The sequence below is a fragment of the Halichondria panicea genome, chromosome 17 (assembly GCF_963675165.1).
Source record: "Halichondria panicea chromosome 17, odHalPani1.1, whole genome shotgun sequence".
Classification (NCBI taxonomy): Eukaryota; Metazoa; Porifera; class Demospongiae; order Suberitida; family Halichondriidae; genus Halichondria; species Halichondria panicea.
In genome coordinates this window covers 20,897-40,925 of record NC_087393.1, presented here as the reverse complement: position 1 = coordinate 40,925, position 20,029 = coordinate 20,897, and the positions used below count along the sequence as shown (strand labels likewise).

The following is a 20,029-nucleotide window of genomic DNA, read 5'->3' as shown; positions in this document are numbered from 1 at the left end:
CCGCACTGTCTCTAAAATAACGATGGTTGATAAAGACCATTGTAGTTGCTTTCAGTTGCAAGTGCACTGCAATCCATAAGTTCAAACAAATTACTATATAGATCTACATGTACGAATAAAAAATGTCATAAAAAATAAAAAATAAGTTACAGTCCAAATACTGGGTGGGGGTGGGGGGGTAAAGGGTCAAGTGGGGGGTCTTTAAATGAGTGGTTGGAATCCTGGTATCCCTGAGAAGGACTGCGAGGCTGTACAGAGGTCAGAGGTCAATAACACACCACACACACACACAGTACAGGCTTACTGAGTATATCCGGTGGGACAGAGAGCATTCCTGTAACATCAACAGTCTGACAGTCTTGCACCCAGTCAGGAGGAGACCACCTCTCCCACTATAATACAGAAGGGGGGTATCAGTGTAGGGGGTGGGGGGGGGGGGGGGCTAAAAGACTGACCACATGGTTGGGAGCTGGGGTAATGAGTAGGGGCTGCCTCACTTCAATATCTGGGGCCCAGGGTACATGGACATCCACATCAACCACATAGGTACACTGTGTGTGTGTGTGTGTGTGTGTGTGTGTGTGTGTGTGTGTGTGTGTGTGTGGGTGTGTGTGTGTGTGTGTGGGTTGTGGGTGTGTGATCACCTTGACTAGGGAACCTGATGTTGAAGGAGCTGTGATTGCACATCTCTCACTGTTCAGCTGGTCCAAGTGCAGCGTTACCTTACTGGTAGCACATGTAAGCACACACACACACACACAATGCTTACCATACTCTAGTATTGTTCTTAGAACAAGTCTCTGGACATGTTTCCACTATAGTGTCCAATACAGTGTGAGCATCCAACTCTTCCTCTCCTCTACTCTTGTCCACTCCAAGCAACTTAATCACTCGAATCAACTGCACACAATACATACAGCATAATTCTGTTGCATGGTGACACTAACCTTGACTGTAGCACCCAGTACATCTACTGCAGCTTGATTATTGATATTCACAGATATAGCTATTGACTGGTGTGGTTGATACACAGTTTTATCAATCCTACACACAAGTCAGTGAGTGTGTGGGGAGGGGGTGGTACACAGTGAGAGTGAGTGTGTGGGTGGTATACGAGTGAGTGTGTGGTACAGTGTGAGAGTGAGTGTGTGGGCGGTAGCTTACGTTGAGCTGAGGAGAATGTCCCCTCGATGAATACAGAAGAAGGTTCTAACTGAACCAGAGGCAGTTTGTGTGTCAGGTTGACTAGTAGTACTACTCTGACATTCTGGGCCCTCCAACACAACCAGCGGAGTCTCCCCCTGTGTGGGCGTGTGTGGGCATATGTGTGGTGTGGGAGTGGGACTTACTGCTAGTCGAGGCTCTAGAGGGAAGCCAGAGTTGTCAATGAAAGCTCCAATGGAATATTTGATGACAGCCTCCCACACACGCCCAGAGTCTTGGTCTTCATGACGGCAGTGGAACACACCTTCAGGGTGGCAGGTCAAAGGTCAACTATAGAGCACCCCCCCTAATGTGCCTACCTGGTAGGTTGTGAGGCAGTTGATACTGGAATGGATAAGCGTAACAGCCAGCAGACAGACCTCCTGTACATACACTGGTCATCACACACACCAGCACTGCTACAATAGGGTACCTTGATTCTCAGCTAACTTGACGTCTGCTCTCACTAGATCTTTCTTTGCCTTACGTTGTCCCACACGTGGTGTGAATGTGTCCTCTCCTGACACCTCAACATATTGGTAGTCATATTCACTGATTTCATATCCTCTTATCTGCAGCCTCAGACATCGACAAGGGGTAGGCTCAGGAAGACACACATACACTGATCTATAGGAGGGGAAGTATACTAATAAGCACTGCTCACTATAGAGCTTACCCGTAGATAGTGTCCCCTCCTATGTACGTCCCCTTGTCCGTGCGTATCGAGATCTCTCCAGCAGCCATTATTTTAATGATCAGCACACACACCCCCTAGCAGATAATCCGAGTTTAATCTAACTAACGGAACATTATAATGTGGCATCATGTACATGTCAAAAGCACAACAATTCAATAAAAGTGAAACTGAAATAGTATATAATATAATATATGTCATGTCATGATAGTTGGGGGGGTTTCATCAGATCAGACTTCACGATGTCAGTCTGCTTGAGGTAGTGGGTGAACCTGGGGGGCAGAGAAAACATTAACACCAATAATATTTATTATCTGAATCGCAATAATTTATTGTAGAACTATAGCTATCAATTAAAGAGTGCTTTGTTTTGAACATTCCTAACACAATTTGGCCACACCATATATGGAGTATCTACAGTCCATGATCCAAGGCCATGACAAAATTTGCACATCATTTGAAAAGTTTGACATTGAATCAACGTTACCGTATTCACCCGAATTACCGGGACACTCTATTCTAGGGACACTTCGGACTTACGTAATTTTTTTCACTCTATATTAAGGAACAACAGGAAATGTAAATATTTTTAGACGTCCCGATCTAATTAGAACGATAAAGAGCATGTTAGCTCGATAGAGACTCAAAACTCTTAGAACTCTCTGGATTCTACTCTCTGGCACCGTAATATGTCACTGCCGGTTGAAGACACCTTTGTAGACATGGAACCCGCGTACACAGCTTCTAAACTGCACGAAAGACATTTTAGCTGCAGAGCTAGCCTCGGCCTGGAATCGAGGCCGTGTACGTACCTTAAATGGGGAAATATTCGTTCTAATTACTATGGGACACCCTAACACAAGGGACACTTCGACTTTAACGTAATTTTTCTTGCTCTATTCCAAGGGACACTGCAAGCTGTAAGTATTTTTTTGTGTCCCGGTAATTCGGGTGAATACGGTACCTAAGGGCTCACAACTTTAGCTATCAAAACAATGCCTGCCACAGTGCCATTCACCTTCTTTTTGTATTTGTTGTCTTTCTTTGCAGCTCTGTATTGCATATGACTCTGATCAAGGGTAGAACATCAGTAACCATGGCAACTCGTGAGAGGACTCGGTGGTGTGGGAGGCATTGAGACACTCTCTCTGCCCACTCATTCCACACAACCCTGTCAGTGTGTCATCAGTGCAGGCACGCACACACACACACACACCTACACACTACACACATACCTTGAGTGTGAGGGATAGCTGGTTCGTGTTGTTAGATCCGCCCACACACTCTCCACACCCTCACAAGTTCGTGCCTCCCTAACGTCATCACACAGGGAATCCATAGGAGTGACACACCACCACCCACGCACACGAGCGTGAGGACTTAGTATATCCACATCACACGCGGTGTCATATTGAGGGGGCGGTATGAAACTGTTACTAGGCAACATCGGCAGGTTGCTAGGAGACCAACAAAGCCATAGTTGCAGATAATTGAATGCTCGTCGGATATCACAATTTAGAGATTCTGCAATCTGATTGGCTGCTTCTGACGAGAGGTTTACGTTGTGACAAAGAGCCAGCGCTTGCAAATGAACTGAGAGCTCCTCCTACACATGTGCGTGGGCGGATGTGTGTGGAGTGGATGGGTGTGGGAGCGCTTACCTTTGGTGGTCTTGTGAAGGTGATGCTAGTGTAAGGTGTGTCTAGTGGCAACCATTCGTCTGTAGGGAAGGTGTCACCATGCATCATGTACCGATGTACTACTCACCGTGAGCAGTCAGAATGAAGGGTCTTTTGGTTGTGTGCAATAGATCTTCAATAGTGGACCAGAATCCTCTGTCTGCAGGGAACACCACGTCAGCCTGGGAGTTCAAAGGTCAACACTACGCTATAAACTTTAGCCTTACTTCTTCTATCAGAATCACAGAAGATGTTGCTATGGAAATACCGACCACTTGATGAGATAGAGTTGCTTCTTTGAGAACAGATAAAAGATTTCCTTTGTCCCTCAGAGAAGAGCAATTGACCTCGTGAACCTGTGAGGGTGTGTGGGTGTTTGTGAAGGTGTGAGGGGCTTACTCTAATGCCCAGTTGTGATGCTACAGCATAGACTGCAGCAGTCTTGCCAGAACCAGGTGGTCCATATAATAGCAATGCATTGGTTGGATCTTCCTCATAGTCATCCCTACAGCACTGGACATGGTTAGTCAACCATTGGTAGAGGTAAGAGCAGCTCTCGGCATTACCACACACCTCATCACAGGTCAAAGGTCGATACGTATGTACCCATAGGTCAGAATGCAAGTTTGTGCTGTGTTGTGGATAAGCAGTCTTGTCTACAGCAATCTTCCTGCGTCTCTTAGTGACTCGTATGGAGAGAGTGAGGTCAGAGGTTAAAGGTGGTGTCCTCTCCTGATAGCGTGGGAGGAGACTGTTGGGGGTACAATGACCCTATACACAAAAAGGAGGTTAAAGGTCTGGCAATACCATGGATTTATATAATAGTTAGACACTGTTTAGGAAGTTTCTACATGATTTAGAAGCCCAAAGGGCTGGTTGTAGTATCCCGAACGCAGTGAGGGTTCTACTAGCCCTGAGGACTTCTAAATCATGTGGAAACTTCCTAAACAGTGTCTAAGCATTTTAGATCATAGCAACCATGAGTATTTAGCCAATCAGATTTGAATGTTCTTATCTAATCTTTGCTACATGATTTTCTATTGAAGTACACGATTTTCTAAATTGGATAGAACATTTCCTCTAACCAATCAGATTGCAGTATTTATGACAAACATGATCTAAAGCGAATTATTTACTGATTCAGTCCGTATCCTAGGTGATGTCCAGTAATTATATTATATAATTACTTCCCCCAGGCACTATTCTTATAATCTACTTCCTCAGCAGATTTGAATTGCATCTTGACAAAATTTGGTACATGCAAGCAATAAAATTCAAAAATGTTGTGTAAGCTTGACAGTATTGAACTGAGCTAGCTGAATCTTGTAGTTAAATTCTTGCTCTGTGCTTTCTTAGTAGTCAAGGCTGTGGCTCAGAAGTAGAGGATTACAAGCATACTGTGGTGTTGTTGACAATAACAGACTAGTTCAGAGCTACAGTATAGTACAGCTAGCTAGCTAGCTACGTACATGTACAAACCTCAGCAAAGTGCAGCTGCATTTAGTGGTGGGCGGGTCTGGTCAAAGTTTATGCATGGCTTCCAGCTAGCTGAACTTGACCTAGCTAGCTAGCTAGCTCATGTAGCTCCACAGTAGTACTGCTAGTTCTATGCCTGTAACTGTTCTAACTGCATAATTCTGAGGCTGTGAGAGCAAGTTTGACTGTCTCCACTGATGTTCAAATGACTGTTTTGCTGTTTTTGCAGTAAATAAATCAGTTGTTGACTGGTTGCCTAGTAATTATGGTTTATAACCAACCTCAGCCTGGGGCTACACCCTCGGCATTGGTTCTTTATAAGCCATAATTACTAGTCAACCAGTCAATAACTATAACTTAATCAATGGTTCAGAGACTCTTTCAGCTGCCATAACTTGAGTATCGTGGATCTAATTTCAACGATTTACGAATTTCGGAAAGCTTAGAAAAAAACTTTTCAAATGGTGTCATCAAAGTTTATATTTGAGAGATAAAAGTATTTGCCAATACCATGGATAATAAATAGAGCCCATGGTCCGAGGCCGAAAAATGACAAATTAGGGCCCGGACGAAATTTTGAATTGAAACACATCATTTGAAAGGTAATTTTCTAAGCTTTCATTAAAATGTTGACATCGGATCAACTGTACGGCTGTTGAAAGACACCCCCACCTCCGTTTAATTAATGATTTTGGGAATCTTTCAGCTGCCATAACTTGAATTCTGTGGATCGAAAATCAAAAATTTTAGGTTTTTTCTGAAAGAAATGATACCATCAAAGTCGATAGTTAAAAATATATGCCAATTTGGAATTTGAACCCACTCATCACTGGAACGCAAAACTATTGCTGGTGAATTGAACCCACTCACGGGAACGCAAACTATTTCTGAAGTTATGACTGTTGAAAGACACCCCCCCCCCCCCCCCTCCGTTTAATTAATGATTTTGGGAATCTTTCAGCTGCCATAACTTGAATTCTGTGAATTGAAAATCAAAAATTTAAGGTTTTTCTGAAAGCTTAGAAAGAGACCTTTCAAATGGTACCATCAAAGTTGATATTAGAGAGATAAAAGTATTTGCCAATTTAGCGATACCATGGTCCAAGGCCGAAAAATGACAAATTAGGGCCCGGATGAAATTTTTGATTGAAACACATCGTTTGAAAGGTAATTTTCAAAGCTTTCAGAAAACGATAAAATGTTTGACATTGGATCAACTGTACTCAAGTTATGGCTGTTGAAAGATGTTCAACTACACCCCCACCACCTCCGTTTAATCAATCTCTTTCAGCTGCCATAACTTAAATTCCGTGGATATAAAGGTAAACATTTTATGATTTTCTGAAAGCTTAGAAAAAGACCTTTCAAATGGTGTCATCAAAGTTCATATTCGAAAAATAAAAGTATTTGTCAATTTAGCCGTACCATGGATTATAGCCCATGGTCCGAGGCCGAAAAATGAGAAATTAGGGCCCGGATGAAATTTTGGATTGAAACACATCATTTGAAAGGTATTTTTCTTAGCTTTCAGAAAACGATAACATTTTTGACATTGGATCAACTGTACTCAAGTTATGGCTGTTGAAAGATGTTCAACTACACCGGCCCCCACTACCTCCGTTTAATCAATCTCTTTCAGCTGCCATAACTTAAATTCCGTGGATCTGAAGTCAAAAATTTTATGATTTTCTGAAAGCTTAGAAAAATACCTTTCAAAGTTCATATTGAGAGATAAAAGTATTTGCCGATTTGGCCGTACCATGGTCTTAGGCCGGCCGCTAGTTACAAGGAGAAGGTAATTTATTGTGAGTACACCCGTGTGACTTGCTTGTAATGGTTGAACAGTGGGTGGGACCTCCCTCCAGTCACACAAGTCTCCTACACCCCCAGTGGGTGTGGTTACAGGACGAGGGGGTGGGCTGTGTAGGTACCTTGAGGTAAATTTCTCTTCGATAGGTTCCCTCTGACACACATGCACCAAGGGGACACTCTCCACAGCATGAGGGGGGGCAGTACTAGGGCGAGAAGGCCGGGGGGAGGTGTCATGAACACTAGCACTGGTGCTGGCAATGATGCATGGTCCATCAACATCAATGATGGTGCGCTTTACTAGAGGCTTGAAGAAAGCTGTAATAAGGCCATCCTGCAGAGACTGTACTGATATAGGGTACATAAGCACACACACACACGCTACCATGACTCCAGGAGAGGTTAAAGAGATAGTCTTTCAAATGCTTTCAGTTGACAGCTATTAATATTAACGACCCGTATCAAACTAAAACACAATTGTATCCTCCATTAAACGCCGCACCAACTAATCCCAAAGGTTTTCCATAATTATTATTGCCAAACATTAATTTCGGTAATTTTTATTGATTTTAACAGGAATTGCCACACACATTAATAGCAAAGAAGGAGTTCATTTTTTCCCTGCTGCTGCAGCTTCTTCAGCTGCAATGGTGGTGGTAAGAGATGTCTATTAGAGTACACTGAGAGGTCACCTTTTCTGTCAGTTTCTCTGCGTTTGGCAGCGTCTTCTCTTTGCTGTCGAATAATAGCCAGTCTAGCAAGATCCCGTCGTGCCTCATCAGTCTTACCAGCCTCGTGCAGCTTACGATAAGATTCAGCTGCTCTTTGCTTCTCAATTTCCTCTCTATAAGTGACACAATCAACACACACATGTGGACACACACACACACACCCACACCCCCCCCCCACACACACACACACACACCCCCACACCCCCCCCACACACACACACACACACACACGTGGATACACGCACGGATACACGGACAGATGCAGGTACAAGGATTGCATACCTTTCTCGTCTTGACAGAGTCACTTGAGCGTTGACATCAACGTTCTTAGCTTTGATAGCCTTGGCAGCAACTCTGTTGGGGTTCTCAACTGGTATGAGTCCCTCTACACCCTTTGCCTTGACCTGTACCAGCACAGTTGACACTAACCACCAATATCAAGCCATTTTCATACCTCTCCATCATCTTCCTCAGAGGTAGCCTCTTCTTCACTAGAGGATGGGGGCATGTCTCCAGGGGCACCACGGGACACTGCTCCTACCACTGCCCCTTCTGTATCATCCCCACTCTCATCATCACTATCAGACACTTCTTCACCTCTCTTACGCTGTATAGATAACTAGCTGACGGTTATTATTACAGTCACTTCTCACTCTCCATTCCTTATCACGCTGTTTCTTTCCCTCAGCATCAGCTACCTCCTCCTGTGTGGTGTAGCGCTTCCCCCGTCCCTTGGGCTTAAATACTTTCCGACCTACAATACAGTACTTATAGAACAATGACTTATCAAAAATCTTCTTACCTCTTGGCATCCCCCTACTAATGATGTGTGTGTGTCCTTTTCAACACTATTAAAATAATAAGCACGAAACAGTTCTAAATAGAGCACACCAAATGAGTTGAACTTTGACCTCAATAAGATCCCAGCAAGCTAGCTGTAGCTTTTATACAATACAAAGATGCTTGCCGAAGTGATAGCGGGTGTGGATGGTTACAGCTTTGAAATAGAGGTGGCTCTGGACAAGCAGCTTGGTGCCAGACCATTGCCATTCGCTGGGATGGACAGTAAGTGTTGAGCTAGCTGCTGATATGATAGCACCATGCATGGATTGTGGTTATACAGAGAACAAGGCTCCACTGTGTGAGCTGCACTTAGTAGGAGGGTGTCTGCGTGGGCCACACTGTCCATACAGACACACGAGAGGAGGTCAGAGTACAGTCTGTAAACATTGGTTACGTCACTTGTGCAAAAAAGGAGATGACTGTGAATATCTTCATGAGTATGACATGTCAAAGATGCCTCCATGCTACTTCTTCCAGAAGTTTGGAGAGTGTAATAATCGCGACTGCCAGTACCTGCATGTTGATGCTGAGACACTCAAGGTCAAAGAGTGTGCATGGTACGATCGAGGTTTCTGCAAGCATGGTGAGGCAATCACCCCCTAGTGTGTGTACCTCTATACTGTAGGGTCCCTTAGTGTACTGTACCTCTATACTGTAGGGCCCCTTTGTCGCAATCGACACACTAGGAGAGTACTGTGTCAGAACTATCTGTGTGGGTGTTGCCCAGATGGTCTTAAATGCAAGTTCATACAGTGAGTGAGCTCTTGTTGATATTATTGTTTGATACTAGCCCATGCACAGTGCCAAGTTTGACCTCCCTCTAACTACACTCACTTCTTCAGCTACTCAACAGGTAAGGTTGTGTGCTTGTACACATGTGTGTACGCTGATTGTCCCTGCAGCTCTTTACTGGTGGTGGCTTCAACACTAAAGCAACAAGAAGACCTCTCGACCAAGTCACCTGTTTCAAGGTAATACCCTCTAACCAATACCAGCCTGTGCACTAATCTCCCTTTCCCCCTCATACAGTGTGGAGAGAAGGGACACTACGCCAACATGTGCCCTCAATCATTCAGAGCCATGCAGATGGGCCTCATAGGTAGTCAGGCTCAACATGCTGCCAATGTTGGTGTGAAATGATTATTATTATTATGACAAAAGTCCAATCATAGAACAGTGTCCACGGTCAAATGAACAACACCAGTGCAGTATACCTACGTACATAGCGCAACATTTTAATCATAGAGCATTTCGAAGGACTTCTACCCGAAGCCACGCCTACCCTAACTAAAGAACAATTTTTGTACACGTAAGCCACGAAAACATTGCGTTATAAATTACGGTAATTAATTTTAGTCAAGACATAATTTATATACTGATAACATTTCAAGCATCAAAAGACATATTAAATGTTATTAGATCAGTCTTCATCCTCCTCTTCTTCTTCGCCTCCTCCACTTTGACCCTTGCGATCATTCTTTCTCTTGACTCGTCCAGCACGTCCACCACCAAATGGTGAGGTGAGGGCAAAGTCTATGTGCTTCTGTGAATCCAGCCGCACCACAAACGAGGGAATATTGACAATTTGTTTCCTCACCCTGCAGCCAGTACACTACATGGCACACACACATACCAGACTGACTTACCTGATGTGCCTTTGCCTAATGAGCACGCGTGCATGATGGATGCTCTTGGCTAGCCCTAACTTAAACACTTGTGTCTGCAGACGTCGCTCTAGGAAATCTTCGGCTTTGAGACCTAACACATAATCCAGCTTCATCCGACTCTCATCCAACACACCAATGCGTACCAGACGACGTAGCAAAGCATTTCCCTCAAACAAACGCTTGGGACTCTTCTCATCTAAAGTGAGCAACTCACGAGCAGCTTTCCTGATCTTGGCTAGTGTGTACTTGACACGCCATACTTCACGCTTGTTCCTGAGTCCATATTGACCTACACCAAAGCACAAGTGTACACTAAGGTTACGCATGCATCTAGTGGACCGCACCTATAATCTTGAGCTCTTGATCAAGTCTCTCCTTCTCAAAAGGACGGCGTGGAGTGTGGTACGTCTTCGAGCAAACTTTCTGGGGCATCTTCAAGCTTTATCTTTTCGCCATGTGCTCTAAAAGAATGATCACGTGAGCATCAGAGTCTCTAGTTTGTGTTCCTGGCCCGTCTTTACTCTATTGTAACACTCCTAAGTTAGCAAGTACAGGTCAAAGGTCACAATAATACGATTACAAGATGCCTAAAGTCAGAAGAAGTCGCAAACGTCCTCCAGACGGTTGGGAGTTGATAGAGCCGACCCTAGATGAGCTGGACCAGAAGATGAGGGAAGGTGCGCCATTAGATAGCCTTTACCGTATCCCATGTTATGACCACACCCCCTTTACAGCTGAAGTGGAGAGTCATGAGGGCAAGAGAAAGGTGGAGGCGTTGTGGCCAATATTCAAGTGAGTGTGTCTATATATAACCTACCGTTGCCATGTCAACGCTTCAGGATCCACCACCAGAAGTCCCGTTATGTGTACGAGTTATATTACAAGAGGAAGGCCATCAGTAAAGGTTCGCTATAATCCTCTGTACATATGTAACTCTTATACACAGAGCTGTATGAGTTCTGTCTACGAGAGAGTTATGCTGATGCTAACTTGATAGCCAAGTGGAAGAAGGTTGGTTATGAGAATCTTTGCTGTCTTCGATGTATTCAACCAAGGGACACCAACTTTGGCACTAACTGCGTCTGTCGTGTGCCCAAGAGTAAACTGGAATCAGTAAGCCTCCCCCCCTAGCAACTAGATGTGTGTTCATTCTCTCTTGTGCCCCCTCCCCCCCCCCCCCCTGTGTGTACTGTGTGTTGACTCTCTCTTTCTTCTTGTGTGCAGGGCAAGATTGTAGAGTGTGTTCACTGTGGTTGCAGAGGGTGCTCTGGATAAGAACTCATTAGAACTTGTTATTTCATTTCTGCCCTTGTAACATTTCCTCTGTCAATATTATTGCACATAAAAGTGATTGGATGAGCACAACACAACACACACCCACACATATATCTTGGTTTTATGGTTCTATGAAGTCACACAATAATCGTGAAGTGGTGAGTGCCAGAAGGTGTCCATTATCAGTCCACTCACACACACAGCGCCCTGCAACAACTTTAATCAAACACCATCTCTTTGGTAGAGATTAACCATTACCTATATCTGGGACAGTGGCTCTGAATAGTTCTCTATCCAGTCTAAAGACGCTTACACTGCAGTCAGTTTGGGCAATCATTAGCTGGTGGCCTCTGACATGTATTGACCTAACCCTGCATAATACAATGGCCGGGGCTTTATTATAATATTAATATTGTGTGCTCACCCATCCATATGTTGAGTGAAGAGCTCTCTTAGTGCCTGGCCTAGCAGTACCACTGACCAGAGCCCCTCACCACACAAGACACACAACACTTGGCCCTAATATGCACATAATCAGTTAGTCTGACTGCTCAAGCAGCAATCACTTTACCTCCTCCATACAAGCCCACACAATCCTCACATCACTTGGAGACCCAACAGCTGAGCAAGTCAGTGAATGCTTCTCCTTAATATGCTCTCCTTGCCTGCAGTGTAGAGTTAGCGTTAGAGTTGGCATTAGGGTACATGTTAGAGTTGGCATTAGGTAGAGTTGCATTAGGGTACATGTGAGAGTTGGCATTAGGGTACATGTTAGAGTTGGCATTAGGGTACATGTGAGAGTTGGCATTAGGGTACATGTTAGAGTTGGCATTAGGGTACATGTGAGAGTTGGCATTAGGGTACATGTTAGAGTTGGCATTAGGGTACATGTTAGAGTTGGCATTAGGGTACATGTACATGTTAGAGGACTCACATTAGGTAGAGTGTAGTGTCAGTGAGAAGGGCTAGTAACTGGGAGCCCTGCACATGTACCAATGAGTGTGTAGTACCACCACTCAGCTCAGTCTGAGACAATAGCTCCATTGTCCATCTATAGAGAGATATTAGGAACAGGGTAAGAGGTATGAAGTGTACCTACTGCTTGTCTGATAACTGGAGAGTCCAGGTGAGCAGGTTAGAGGATTGTGTGAGGGCAGCCACTCTAAAGGTTGTAGAGACATACCAACAGCACACACAACTAAAAGAGTGTGCAGACAGGCTGTATCCACTAATAAGATTGTGGTCCAGAGTGTGGGTTACACTATCAGAGTAGAGGTATGCCCTGTGGTGGTGATGACACCCAGACAGTATGAAGCACTAGTGTCTCACCTCACTGACTCTGCTGCTAGTGTTAGTAGTGTCCACCCACCACCCACACTCAGTGCACCACACAACACACCATCCTAACAATGAAGATGATTTAACATCATCATTCTCACAGAACAACTTTATACCTGGTGACATTGTTGCTGCCATTCAATCTGGAGTCTGTCTGCCTGACTACACAGTATGAAAGAGGACCTGAGTACCACAGCCAACATGTCTCCACAATGCAGTAGAGCTACGAACTCTCCACCTCCTATCATCTGTAATCAACAAGAATTATAGTCGACTCACTATTGCTGAATAGATAACTCACCTTGACAGCACTGGCCAGTTTCAATGTAGTAGTTTTTCCCTCACATGTTTTGGTAGCTTTCAATGTTTCCACATTTCTTGTTAGCGGCTCTGGAAGGTCAAATTCGACAATTTCTTTGTGTGTTGTGTGTTGTGACATGCTTCTTGTGTGCCTAACCACATACTGAGCAGGGTAATGCAACCCCTTCACCCATATTGGCTCCTCAGAGCTCAGTGAGGAGCGGACTAGACTTCCTGCAGTTACCAGCGGGGAACGGGATTTAACGGCTTCTGCTTTGGCCAATTTTTCTGATAATGTTTGTAGCTCAGCTTTCTTTATATCCAGTGCCACCTGCAGTGGTTGCAATGCAACCTCTCATGTGTAATTGGAGCCACTAAGAGAGACACACCAATTACTAAGTGGGCAACCTGAGAAGTACCTAATTTGTACCTTTTATAATCATGCTACAATAACCAATACCTTGAGTCTCTCATGATCATGATCCATAACTAAAACTGACATGCAATTGTATCCGCCCCCACACATCTACCACATATGTATTAGCAAAACCACCAAATCAAGTCAACACAATAATAAGCTAGCTATACACATGCACTACATGCAAGAGTCAGTAGTGTCCCTCTTCTTTAAGGAATCAGAATGGCTGCACTGCACTCTCTTGCGATTGCTGGGTATGACCCACAATGGTTCACAGTTGCAGGAAGTAAAGCATAGAGCTTCAGGATACTCAGAACAACTCAGATCTTTGCACGGATCCTTTACACAAGCTCCCAAACAAATGTTCTCAGGAACACAATCCTTAATGATTAGACCGTTTTGATCGAGAAACAACTCTAAACTTTTGCCACAGTGTCTAACAATGACACAAGATGCATCCGGATGATCAGGACATGTCATGCCTCCACAAGACTGCTCCTTCGTAGAGACATGCTGTATCTCACAGTCATCACCAATGAAGCCTTCACAGCAGTTGGGGGTAACTTGAGTCACTTGTACAGTCACCACGTCAATCTGGCGTGTAATCTCATTCCATGTTCGTCTGTATAATAATAGGAACAGGTTAGTACTAGCACACAAGCTACAGCATTACAATACTTACTGTGTTGTGTTGATTGTGATGGTTTCATTGCACCATCTCCCTTCCTGTGGAGCTTGAGGATTGTACTTCTTAAAGACAGCACCTTCTTCATGACGTTTATTACGGAGTGTAGGGAGACCAAGCACTGCACACAAGAAACAGGCAAACAACAGTGATCTCATCATGACAGACATCTCTAGCTAGCTAGCTCTGGACAACTCACTGCACCCGATATTAAATATCGCATGCAGGATTGAGCCACTCCCCCCACATTTTTTTGTGGCCAGCTAACAATCATACTGCAACATTTATTTTATACTTAATCTTCAAGCAAACAATTTGTACACATATTTGACAAAAGGAATGATTAAACGAATAGTTATAGTTTGCCACAATGCGAGATAAAAGAGCAAGTCACAGATGAAGTGTGGGACAGCATGCCAGAGGAGAGAGTAGCTGCTGACGTACACAGTGAACCTCACAGCCTCCCACACAGCCTCAACACTGTGTAGTCTGGAGAGAGGGAGGGAATGACAGTAACAGCTCAGAGGGTACTCACTGTATGTAGTTGAGAGTAAGTACACGTCTCCACGGTGTTCTGAGCAGAGAGAGTGCTTGTATCATAGTGGCATGAGTACAATGAACCAGAGTTGGGGTCACAATCCATGGATGTTGGTAAAGCCAGTTAAAGGCCAATACACCAACTCCCAGATGAGGCAACAGCCACAACAACACAGTCAGTACAATATTCTGTAATCTGCTCAGTTCATCCTGTGAGGGAGAGAGTGTTATAATACAACAGGGGCAAGCAACTCACGGCTGATGAGAACTGTACTTGTCCCAGAGGAAGGTAGATATTGTAGTATTCAAACAGGTAGGAATAGATTAGAGTAAGCCTTGGGTAGCTTCCATAAAACAAAGCCACCAGGAGAGTTGTCTTTCTATGTGCAGCCTGCAACGCATGTGACGTGGTGAAACATGCACCATAAAAGAGCCTTACCTTGAATTGATAGAAGTCAAGTGGAGAGCTGAACTGCTGCGCTTGTAGAGACCTCACTGCCTGTAAGATTGTCTGGCGCCTGAAAGGCTGGTCTATACCAAAGCCCTCCAGTGCTTCATTATCCACTAGCAGCAACTGAGGTCCAGTCAGGGCCTGCAGTGGTGTGTGTGTGTGTGTGTGTGTGTGTGTGTGTGTGTGGGGGGGGGGGGGGTCACACCTGTACTTGGAAAAGTCCTGTGATGTTAGGTAGTGTCCATTCCCCTAAACCCTCCACCCAGGACAACACATCACGACTGGTCCAATGATTCACTGGCTTCCTCATAAACTCTCCAGTAGGTCCTGACATGACCCACACAAACACAGCACTCAATAACACCTGCAAACAACAATGAACATCAAGTTAAAGAATGGTAGGTCTCTCACCAGAACAATACAGAGAGCTCCTAATAATAGCAGTCCTCCTATCATGAAGTAGGGTCTGTTGTCTACTGGCCTACGCACAGCAGCTTTAGAGAAACTTCTAATAAGAGCAGCATCTTCACTACTGATGGCTTCCCTACGTTGGCTCAAGGTGTCTCCGTACACACCCTCCACAATGTTCCTGTGTGCAGCATACACGATGGTGCAAAGCTTGACTTTCAAATTTGAGAGAGAAAAGTATTTACAAATTTGACTATTGTATAGCCCATTGTCCATAGCCGACGGGCCCCAACAAAATTTTGGATTTAAACACATCATTTGACTAAAAATTGTTGGCATTGCATTAAGTTATGGGTGTAGTATCAATCCCCTTCTCCGTTTAATCAATGATTTGGGAACTCTTTTGGTAAATACGCAACTATCCACTGGTGGAATACCTACCTCAGCTGAATGTTGATAGCTGGCATCCCAGCCCAGGGCTGTCTGCAGGAAGGACAGAGGAGATTTGACACAGACACTCGTGATTTACTATGCCAGAGTCTAGCCAGACAGTGTCGACAGAAGCTATGCCCACAGCTTAAGGTCATTGGGTCCAGTAGGGTGAGGGAACACACGCAACACGCTACTTCACTCGCCATATCCAAGCCAGTCCCTTCCTCTGCCTCGCTAAGATCAAAACCTGTCCCTTTCTCTGCCTCGCTAAGATCCAAGCCAGTCCTTTCCTCTGCCTCGCTAAGATCCAAACCAGTCCCTTCCTCTGCCTCGCTAGGATAACTAGACTCATTATAATACGTTTCCGACATCTCCTCACATAAATTTTATTGGGTGTAGCTGTATTGTTTCTAAATAGAGCGCATTCTAAATAAGGCCAGTTGTGGCCACGCCCATTTCCATATAGGAGAGAAAAAATATTGAAATCACTTTAGGCGTCTAATTAAAGGAAACTAGGCAAGAAGAAGATGAGTTCGAGTACAAGTACACACACAGGAGAGGGCGAGCCATCTTTTGGTGAGGTACAAGATGAGTTGGACTATTGGAAGAGAAGAGCCCTCGAGTATAAGGCCAGGTGATGACCTACCCCTTGGCTTAGGCGGCTAGGCTGTGTTGACTTGAGTATTAACTGTTCTTTTGTGTAATAGTTTGGAGGAGGTGAGGGGTGAATTCGATGACTACCAAGAGAGCAGTCGAGAGCTGGAGGCAGAGCTGGAGGCCCAGTTAGAGCAGGCAGAGGGCAACAACAAAGACCTCCTCTCTCGTGTGGCCAGACTAGAGGAGGAGAATGACTCACTCAAGGTGTGTGTGTGTGGGCATGTGTGTGTGTGTGTGGGTGTATTGTATAGCCAGCCATTCATTAACTGATTTGTTATGTTCAGAGCAAACTAGATGTGAACCAAAGTGAGACTTATGTGTCTCTGTCCACACTACAAGAGGAGCGCTCTGAACTGACTGCCCTCAAGGAGACACTACAGACTTATGTGAGACAGTTAGAGCAGGCCAACGATGACTTGGAGAGAGGAAAGAGGTACAGACTACCATACACAAACCCTTACCCTGCTGTTGACTAAACTCACTGCTCTAGGTCAACAATGTCATCTCTGGAAGACTTTGAGAAGAAACTGAATCAGGTAAGCACATAGTATGTTGGCGTGTGTTGTGGTACGTGATTGCTTGTACAGGCTTTTGAGAGAAATGCCATCCTAGAGAACGAGTTGGATGAAAAGGCGCGACTTGGAGAGATGTGTCAGAGGCTCAAGGATGAGGTCAGAGGTGAGTTAGTACACACGCTATTGATTGTGTGTTGAGTGTATGTGCACAGACCTTCATGCTGAGATGAGCAGAGAGAACAAGAAGCGTACACCAACGTCTGGCTCTACTCCCCTCCCCTCTGTAACTGCCACACACACTGTCCCCACAACAATCAGAGAGTCTCCTCTTATCAAGGCCAATCCATCACCAGAAGGCACTCCACTTCACACCACCTTTGTGGGATCACAAAACTTCACTCCATCCACAAGAATATCAGCTCTGAACATGGTTGGAGATCTACTGCGGAAGGTTGGGGTGAGTGGTGTGTGTGTATACACGTGCACAGCTATGCCAATGTGTGTGTGTAGGCATTGGAGTCGAGGCTTGCCCTGTGTAGGACCCACATATCCCCCAAGGAGCGCAGAGTCGGCAGTCCAGTAGAAGGGTCAAAGTTAGTGTACATATCTTATGATTGTGTGTGTGTCATACATTCCTCTGTAGGGCCAAGCGTATGCACTTGGTGAAAGAGCCTCCTAATCTGACCAAAATAACTGTGTAGTCTAGGAGGGCACTCATCAGCTCTCTGTCTGTGCCTGCTAGCCTTTATTATCATTGCCTGCTTGTAACCTATGTACCATTTTAACAAAGACATGTCAATATACCGGTATTGATTATCAAACCCCTCGATATAATTAAAGCTGCATAATTATAAATGGTACTAATTTTAGCGAATTTGTATAATTATAATTAAGTCCACGCTCCAGAGGTTTTCTCAGTGTAAAGTTACTCACAGCACAGTACAGCAGTAATTGAATTATCCGCATGAGTAACTTTACTCTCTGAAGCATTCCCTCAAAACCTATGTAATAAATAATAATAAAAATTTAACGTACATAAACCTATTGATTAATGAGTAGCCTGTACTACCATTAGTTACATATCTTCTTATTAAACGATTTACACACAATATGCATTGAGTGAAAAATTATAATGTAATAAGGTTTTTTAACACAATAGAATGATATTAGCGTCCATAAGGATGATAGCCTCTTGGTCCTCCTCCCCCTCCTCCAGGTCCATAGCTTCCTTTCATTGGACCATAACGTGAGGCTCCTCCATATCCTGCACACGCACACAGTCACAGTCACACACACACATTCACACACACACATACAAGAGTACTTACCTCCTCTTCCTCCACCATAGCTTCCTCCACCATAGCCATAACCTCTACCACTGTAGTCACCATGATAATAGTCTACAGAGAAGAGGGAATGAGAGGACTGGCAAGGGTGTGTGTGTTCTTACCTCCTCCTCCTCCTCCTCCATAATACTCTTCACTGTATCCTCCATAAGCTCCACCGTATGGCTGCCACCCACCTCTACCACGTGGTGTCCCTCTCATCCCACGACCACCTCCTCTGAAGGGACCACTATCCTCTCGTGGTGTCGCTCTCTTGACCTCAACCTACACACACAATAAACACTAGCACCTCACTATAAAGTTAAACTTGCCTGGCTGTTATCAATGCTGTGAAAAGACTTTTTAGTGCACTGATCTACACTCTCAAATTCTTTGAAGGTTACAAACACAAAACCTCGTCTTTTTTGCGGATTGTCTTTGTCAGTAACTACAGCGACCTCTTCAATCTGTGTAGAGGAACGTCGAGTGAGTGTAGTGACCGATGAATGGTACCCACCTCTCCAAACTGTGCAAAGTACTCATCAATGGTGTTCTTTTCCATGTCAGTTGGCACTCCTCCTACAAACACTTTTTTAGTTCTGTTTTTCTTTGCCTGCATTGAATCACAGTGAGCACAGTTAGAGACTTCGTGTGAGTTAAGATGTGGGTACCTGATAATCTTCGTGTGGTAGAGCCTGCTTACACTCCACTGTCTTATCATCAATAAAGTGATCTGACTTGTCCAGAATCTTTAACGCAGACTCTCTTGTCTTCATAATGACAAAACAGAACCCTCTAGTTTCTGAGCATGAGAGAGAGAGATTACACACCCACACAACTACTTACCTGTGCATGGTGGGATCATAAGCATCCTTTTTGAGGTCAACATCTTCCACCTCTCCAAACTGGCTGAAGTAGGTAGTCAGAGATTCTGCAGAGGGAAAATGTATACACTCAATGCTGGCCACATGTACACAAGCGGTGGGTGGCACTGTACACGTGTTCCTACCCTAGGCCTACTAACCGGACGAAGACTTGCGACTGAGGCCTCCAACAAACAGCTTTCTATTGCAGAGCAAAAATTGAAGGGAGAGAACAGATGATGAGATATTTAGAGGCCTACACACAACACCTTGGCTTAACCTACGAACTTGATTCAGTGCTGAGACAATATCCCATACTACACACATGTAGTACTAGCTAGCTATGCTGCTCACCTGCTGTCTGTCCCCTCTATACTCTGCTCTTGGACAGAAGCTTCGTCGCTGGCAACTTCCTGCAACATGTGTAGATATAAATGGAAGGTGGTGTATATTATATTAAAGCTTACAGGGTGTGTGTCTTCTACTAGCGGAGGCTGTTGCTGGTCCATCAACTCTTGTGTGTCTTCAGGTCCCCCATTCTCTGTTTGAATGACTGTCACTGCAGTCTCTTCAGACATACTGACTTGTAGCAGGAGCTAGCTAGCTGGAGATGTGATCACTCTAATTATTATTAAATGCAGCATGCAGATGGTGGGTGGGATCACGTGATCTTCAGCTACTTGTCAAAACTGGAGGCAAGAAAGACAAAGAAGAAGATCTTTG

At 44.5% G+C, this 20,029-nt stretch overlaps 10 protein-coding genes across 14 annotated transcripts; 3 read left to right on the top strand and 7 right to left on the bottom strand.

Annotated features, from left to right (window-relative positions):
- Positions 1-36: 36 nt before the first annotated feature.
- LOC135351460 (arrestin domain-containing protein A-like) lies at positions 37-2,037 on the bottom strand. Its single transcript, XM_064550459.1, has 11 exons — positions 1,880-2,037; positions 1,637-1,830; positions 1,524-1,586; positions 1,350-1,468; positions 1,165-1,301; positions 948-1,044; positions 770-900; positions 645-726; positions 456-551; positions 305-392; positions 37-248 (listed from the first exon to the last, which is right to left on the bottom strand). The coding sequence occupies exons 1-11, from the start codon at positions 1,945-1,947 to the stop codon at positions 202-204; spliced, it is 1,122 nt and encodes a 373-aa protein (XP_064406529.1). The 5' UTR covers positions 1,948-2,037; the 3' UTR covers positions 37-201.
- Positions 1,992-7,342, bottom strand: LOC135351449 (probable replication factor C subunit 1). 4 transcript variants are annotated; one of them, XM_064550444.1, is made up of 9 exons: positions 7,247-7,303; positions 6,881-7,204; positions 3,976-4,347; positions 3,804-3,932; positions 3,665-3,758; positions 3,559-3,617; positions 3,133-3,503; positions 2,916-3,068; positions 1,992-2,169 (listed from the first exon to the last, which is right to left on the bottom strand). In XM_064550444.1, the coding sequence occupies exons 1-9, from the start codon at positions 7,247-7,249 to the stop codon at positions 2,100-2,102; spliced, it is 1,575 nt and encodes a 524-aa protein (XP_064406514.1). In that variant the 5' UTR covers positions 7,250-7,303; the 3' UTR covers positions 1,992-2,099. The 4 variants fall into 4 exon arrangements, with proteins under 4 accessions (XP_064406514.1, XP_064406513.1, XP_064406512.1 ...); XM_064550443.1 differs by having other exon boundaries at positions 3,665-3,736; positions 3,804-4,347; positions 6,881-7,195; positions 7,247-7,342; XM_064550442.1 differs by having other exon boundaries at positions 3,665-3,736; positions 3,804-4,347.
- A 63-nt stretch (positions 7,343-7,405) lies between these two features.
- LOC135351476 (28 kDa heat- and acid-stable phosphoprotein-like) lies at positions 7,406-8,525 on the bottom strand. The gene is made up of 6 exons (XM_064550474.1): positions 8,395-8,525; positions 8,246-8,346; positions 8,047-8,199; positions 7,875-7,996; positions 7,554-7,705; positions 7,406-7,503 (listed from the first exon to the last, which is right to left on the bottom strand). The coding sequence occupies exons 1-6, from the start codon at positions 8,402-8,404 to the stop codon at positions 7,472-7,474; spliced, it is 570 nt and encodes a 189-aa protein (XP_064406544.1). The 5' UTR covers positions 8,405-8,525; the 3' UTR covers positions 7,406-7,471.
- On the top strand, positions 8,515-9,614 carry LOC135351470 (cleavage and polyadenylation specificity factor subunit 4-like). The gene is made up of 6 exons (XM_064550469.1): positions 8,515-8,657; positions 8,716-9,018; positions 9,094-9,187; positions 9,237-9,288; positions 9,338-9,406; positions 9,465-9,614. Exons 1-6 carry the CDS (start codon positions 8,552-8,554, stop codon positions 9,573-9,575), a joined length of 735 nt encoding a protein of 244 aa, XP_064406539.1. The 5' UTR covers positions 8,515-8,551; the 3' UTR covers positions 9,576-9,614.
- A 167-nt stretch (positions 9,615-9,781) lies between these two features.
- On the bottom strand, positions 9,782-10,606 carry LOC135351475 (small ribosomal subunit protein uS4). The gene is made up of 3 exons (XM_064550473.1): positions 10,447-10,606; positions 10,082-10,391; positions 9,782-10,033 (listed from the first exon to the last, which is right to left on the bottom strand). The coding sequence occupies exons 1-3, from the start codon at positions 10,532-10,534 to the stop codon at positions 9,856-9,858; spliced, it is 576 nt and encodes a 191-aa protein (XP_064406543.1). The 5' UTR covers positions 10,535-10,606; the 3' UTR covers positions 9,782-9,855.
- Positions 10,607-10,616: 10 nt separating this feature from the next.
- On the top strand, positions 10,617-11,453 carry LOC135351479 (protein BUD31 homolog). Its single transcript, XM_064550477.1, has 5 exons — positions 10,617-10,779; positions 10,837-10,894; positions 10,942-11,006; positions 11,049-11,215; positions 11,327-11,453. The coding sequence occupies exons 1-5, from the start codon at positions 10,686-10,688 to the stop codon at positions 11,375-11,377; spliced, it is 435 nt and encodes a 144-aa protein (XP_064406547.1). The 5' UTR covers positions 10,617-10,685; the 3' UTR covers positions 11,378-11,453.
- LOC135351389 (uncharacterized) lies at positions 11,444-14,288 on the bottom strand. Its single transcript, XM_064550374.1, has 11 exons — positions 14,116-14,288; positions 13,779-14,055; positions 13,017-13,367; positions 12,832-12,963; positions 12,707-12,780; positions 12,477-12,659; positions 12,312-12,428; positions 11,949-12,042; positions 11,802-11,896; positions 11,636-11,748; positions 11,444-11,584 (listed from the first exon to the last, which is right to left on the bottom strand). Exons 1-11 carry the CDS (start codon positions 14,286-14,288, stop codon positions 11,499-11,501), a joined length of 1,695 nt encoding a protein of 564 aa, XP_064406444.1. The 3' UTR covers positions 11,444-11,498.
- LOC135351452 (bifunctional apoptosis regulator-like) lies at positions 13,552-16,377 on the bottom strand. 2 transcript variants are annotated; one of them, XM_064550449.1, is made up of 8 exons: positions 15,956-16,376; positions 15,518-15,695; positions 15,312-15,470; positions 15,095-15,247; positions 14,912-15,046; positions 14,654-14,865; positions 14,116-14,607; positions 13,552-14,055 (listed from the first exon to the last, which is right to left on the bottom strand). In XM_064550449.1, the coding sequence occupies exons 1-7, from the start codon at positions 16,315-16,317 to the stop codon at positions 14,421-14,423; spliced, it is 1,386 nt and encodes a 461-aa protein (XP_064406519.1). In that variant the 5' UTR covers positions 16,318-16,376; the 3' UTR covers positions 13,552-14,055; positions 14,116-14,420. The 2 variants fall into 2 exon arrangements, with proteins under 2 accessions (XP_064406519.1, XP_064406518.1); XM_064550448.1 differs by having other exon boundaries at positions 14,912-15,247; positions 15,956-16,377.
- Positions 16,378-16,419: 42 nt separating this feature from the next.
- Positions 16,420-17,957, top strand: LOC135351467 (nuclear distribution protein nudE-like 1). Its single transcript, XM_064550465.1, has 8 exons — positions 16,420-16,580; positions 16,654-16,807; positions 16,888-17,036; positions 17,094-17,139; positions 17,191-17,281; positions 17,331-17,575; positions 17,629-17,711; positions 17,762-17,957. The coding sequence occupies exons 1-8, from the start codon at positions 16,474-16,476 to the stop codon at positions 17,817-17,819; spliced, it is 933 nt and encodes a 310-aa protein (XP_064406535.1). The 5' UTR covers positions 16,420-16,473; the 3' UTR covers positions 17,820-17,957.
- A 186-nt stretch (positions 17,958-18,143) lies between these two features.
- LOC135351464 (heterogeneous nuclear ribonucleoprotein D-like-B) lies at positions 18,144-19,980 on the bottom strand. Its single transcript, XM_064550463.1, has 10 exons — positions 19,774-19,980; positions 19,661-19,719; positions 19,468-19,508; positions 19,290-19,374; positions 19,115-19,238; positions 18,961-19,056; positions 18,776-18,910; positions 18,569-18,728; positions 18,447-18,518; positions 18,144-18,382 (listed from the first exon to the last, which is right to left on the bottom strand). The coding sequence occupies exons 1-10, from the start codon at positions 19,882-19,884 to the stop codon at positions 18,285-18,287; spliced, it is 981 nt and encodes a 326-aa protein (XP_064406533.1). The 5' UTR covers positions 19,885-19,980; the 3' UTR covers positions 18,144-18,284.
- Between the last annotated feature and the right edge of the window lie 49 nt (positions 19,981-20,029).

Coding starts and splice junctions, on each gene's coding strand:
- LOC135351460 (XM_064550459.1), bottom strand. CDS start 1,947: ATGGCTGCTGGAGAGATCTCGATACGCACGGACAAGGGGACGTACATA. Junction 552..644: donor CATCAGGTTCCCTAGTCAAG/GTGATCACACAC, acceptor ACACACACACAG/TGTACCTATGTGGTTGATGT. Junction 249..304: donor TGTCCCACCGGATATACTCA/GTAAGCCTGTAC, acceptor ACCTCTGTACAG/CCTCGCAGTCCTTCTCAGGG.
- LOC135351449 (XM_064550442.1), bottom strand. Junction 3,618..3,664: donor CTTCATTCTGACTGCTCACG/GTGAGTAGTACA, acceptor CCTTCCCTACAG/ACGAATGGTTGCCACTAGAC. Junction 2,170..2,915: donor ACAACAAATACAAAAAGAAG/GTGAATGGCACT, acceptor TCTGCCCCCCAG/GTTCACCCACTACCTCAAGC.
- LOC135351476 (XM_064550474.1), bottom strand. Junction 7,997..8,046: donor CTGAGGAAGATGATGGAGAG/GTATGAAAATGG, acceptor GTGCTGGTACAG/GTCAAGGCAAAGGGTGTAGA. Junction 7,504..7,553: donor CAGAGAAACTGACAGAAAAG/GTGACCTCTCAG, acceptor CCACCATTGCAG/CTGAAGAAGCTGCAGCAGCA.
- LOC135351470 (XM_064550469.1), top strand. CDS start 8,552: ATGCTTGCCGAAGTGATAGCGGGTGTGGATGGTTACAGCTTTGAAATA. Junction 8,658..8,715: donor GCCATTCGCTGGGATGGACA/GTAAGTGTTGAG, acceptor GTGGTTATACAG/AGAACAAGGCTCCACTGTGT. Junction 9,407..9,464: donor ACCAAGTCACCTGTTTCAAG/GTAATACCCTCT, acceptor CCCCTCATACAG/TGTGGAGAGAAGGGACACTA.
- LOC135351475 (XM_064550473.1), bottom strand. CDS start 10,534: ATGCCCCAGAAAGTTTGCTCGAAGACGTACCACACTCCACGCCGTCCT. Junction 10,392..10,446: donor TCAAGAGCTCAAGATTATAG/GTGCGGTCCACT, acceptor GCTTTGGTGTAG/GTCAATATGGACTCAGGAAC. Junction 10,034..10,081: donor ATTAGGCAAAGGCACATCAG/GTAAGTCAGTCT, acceptor TACTGGCTGCAG/GGTGAGGAAACAAATTGTCA.
- LOC135351479 (XM_064550477.1), top strand. CDS start 10,686: ATGCCTAAAGTCAGAAGAAGTCGCAAACGTCCTCCAGACGGTTGGGAG. Junction 11,007..11,048: donor GAGGAAGGCCATCAGTAAAG/GTTCGCTATAAT, acceptor TCTTATACACAG/AGCTGTATGAGTTCTGTCTA. Junction 11,216..11,326: donor CCAAGAGTAAACTGGAATCA/GTAAGCCTCCCC, acceptor TCTTGTGTGCAG/GGCAAGATTGTAGAGTGTGT.
- LOC135351389 (XM_064550374.1), bottom strand. CDS start 14,288: ATGTCTGTCATGATGAGATCACTGTTGTTTGCCTGTTTCTTGTGTGCA. Junction 12,964..13,016: donor AACTGGCCAGTGCTGTCAAG/GTGAGTTATCTA, acceptor TGTTGATTACAG/ATGATAGGAGGTGGAGAGTT. Junction 12,660..12,706: donor CTAGCAGCAGAGTCAGTGAG/GTGAGACACTAG, acceptor TCACCACCACAG/GGCATACCTCTACTCTGATA.
- LOC135351452 (XM_064550448.1), bottom strand. CDS start 16,317: ATGTCGGAAACGTATTATAATGAGTCTAGTTATCCTAGCGAGGCAGAG. Junction 15,696..15,955: donor GCTATCAACATTCAGCTGAG/GTAGGTATTCCA, acceptor TGCTGCACACAG/GAACATTGTGGAGGGTGTGT. Junction 15,248..15,311: donor CAGGACTTTTCCAAGTACAG/GTGTGACCCCCC, acceptor ACACCACTGCAG/GCCCTGACTGGACCTCAGTT.
- LOC135351467 (XM_064550465.1), top strand. CDS start 16,474: ATGAGTTCGAGTACAAGTACACACACAGGAGAGGGCGAGCCATCTTTT. Junction 16,808..16,887: donor AGGAGAATGACTCACTCAAG/GTGTGTGTGTGT, acceptor TGTTATGTTCAG/AGCAAACTAGATGTGAACCA. Junction 17,140..17,190: donor TTGAGAAGAAACTGAATCAG/GTAAGCACATAG, acceptor TTGCTTGTACAG/GCTTTTGAGAGAAATGCCAT.
- LOC135351464 (XM_064550463.1), bottom strand. CDS start 19,884: ATGTCTGAAGAGACTGCAGTGACAGTCATTCAAACAGAGAATGGGGGA. Junction 19,375..19,467: donor CAGTCGCAAGTCTTCGTCCG/GTTAGTAGGCCT, acceptor TTCCCTCTGCAG/AATCTCTGACTACCTACTTC. Junction 18,383..18,446: donor CTATGGTGGAGGAAGAGGAG/GTAAGTACTCTT, acceptor GTGCGTGTGCAG/GATATGGAGGAGCCTCACGT.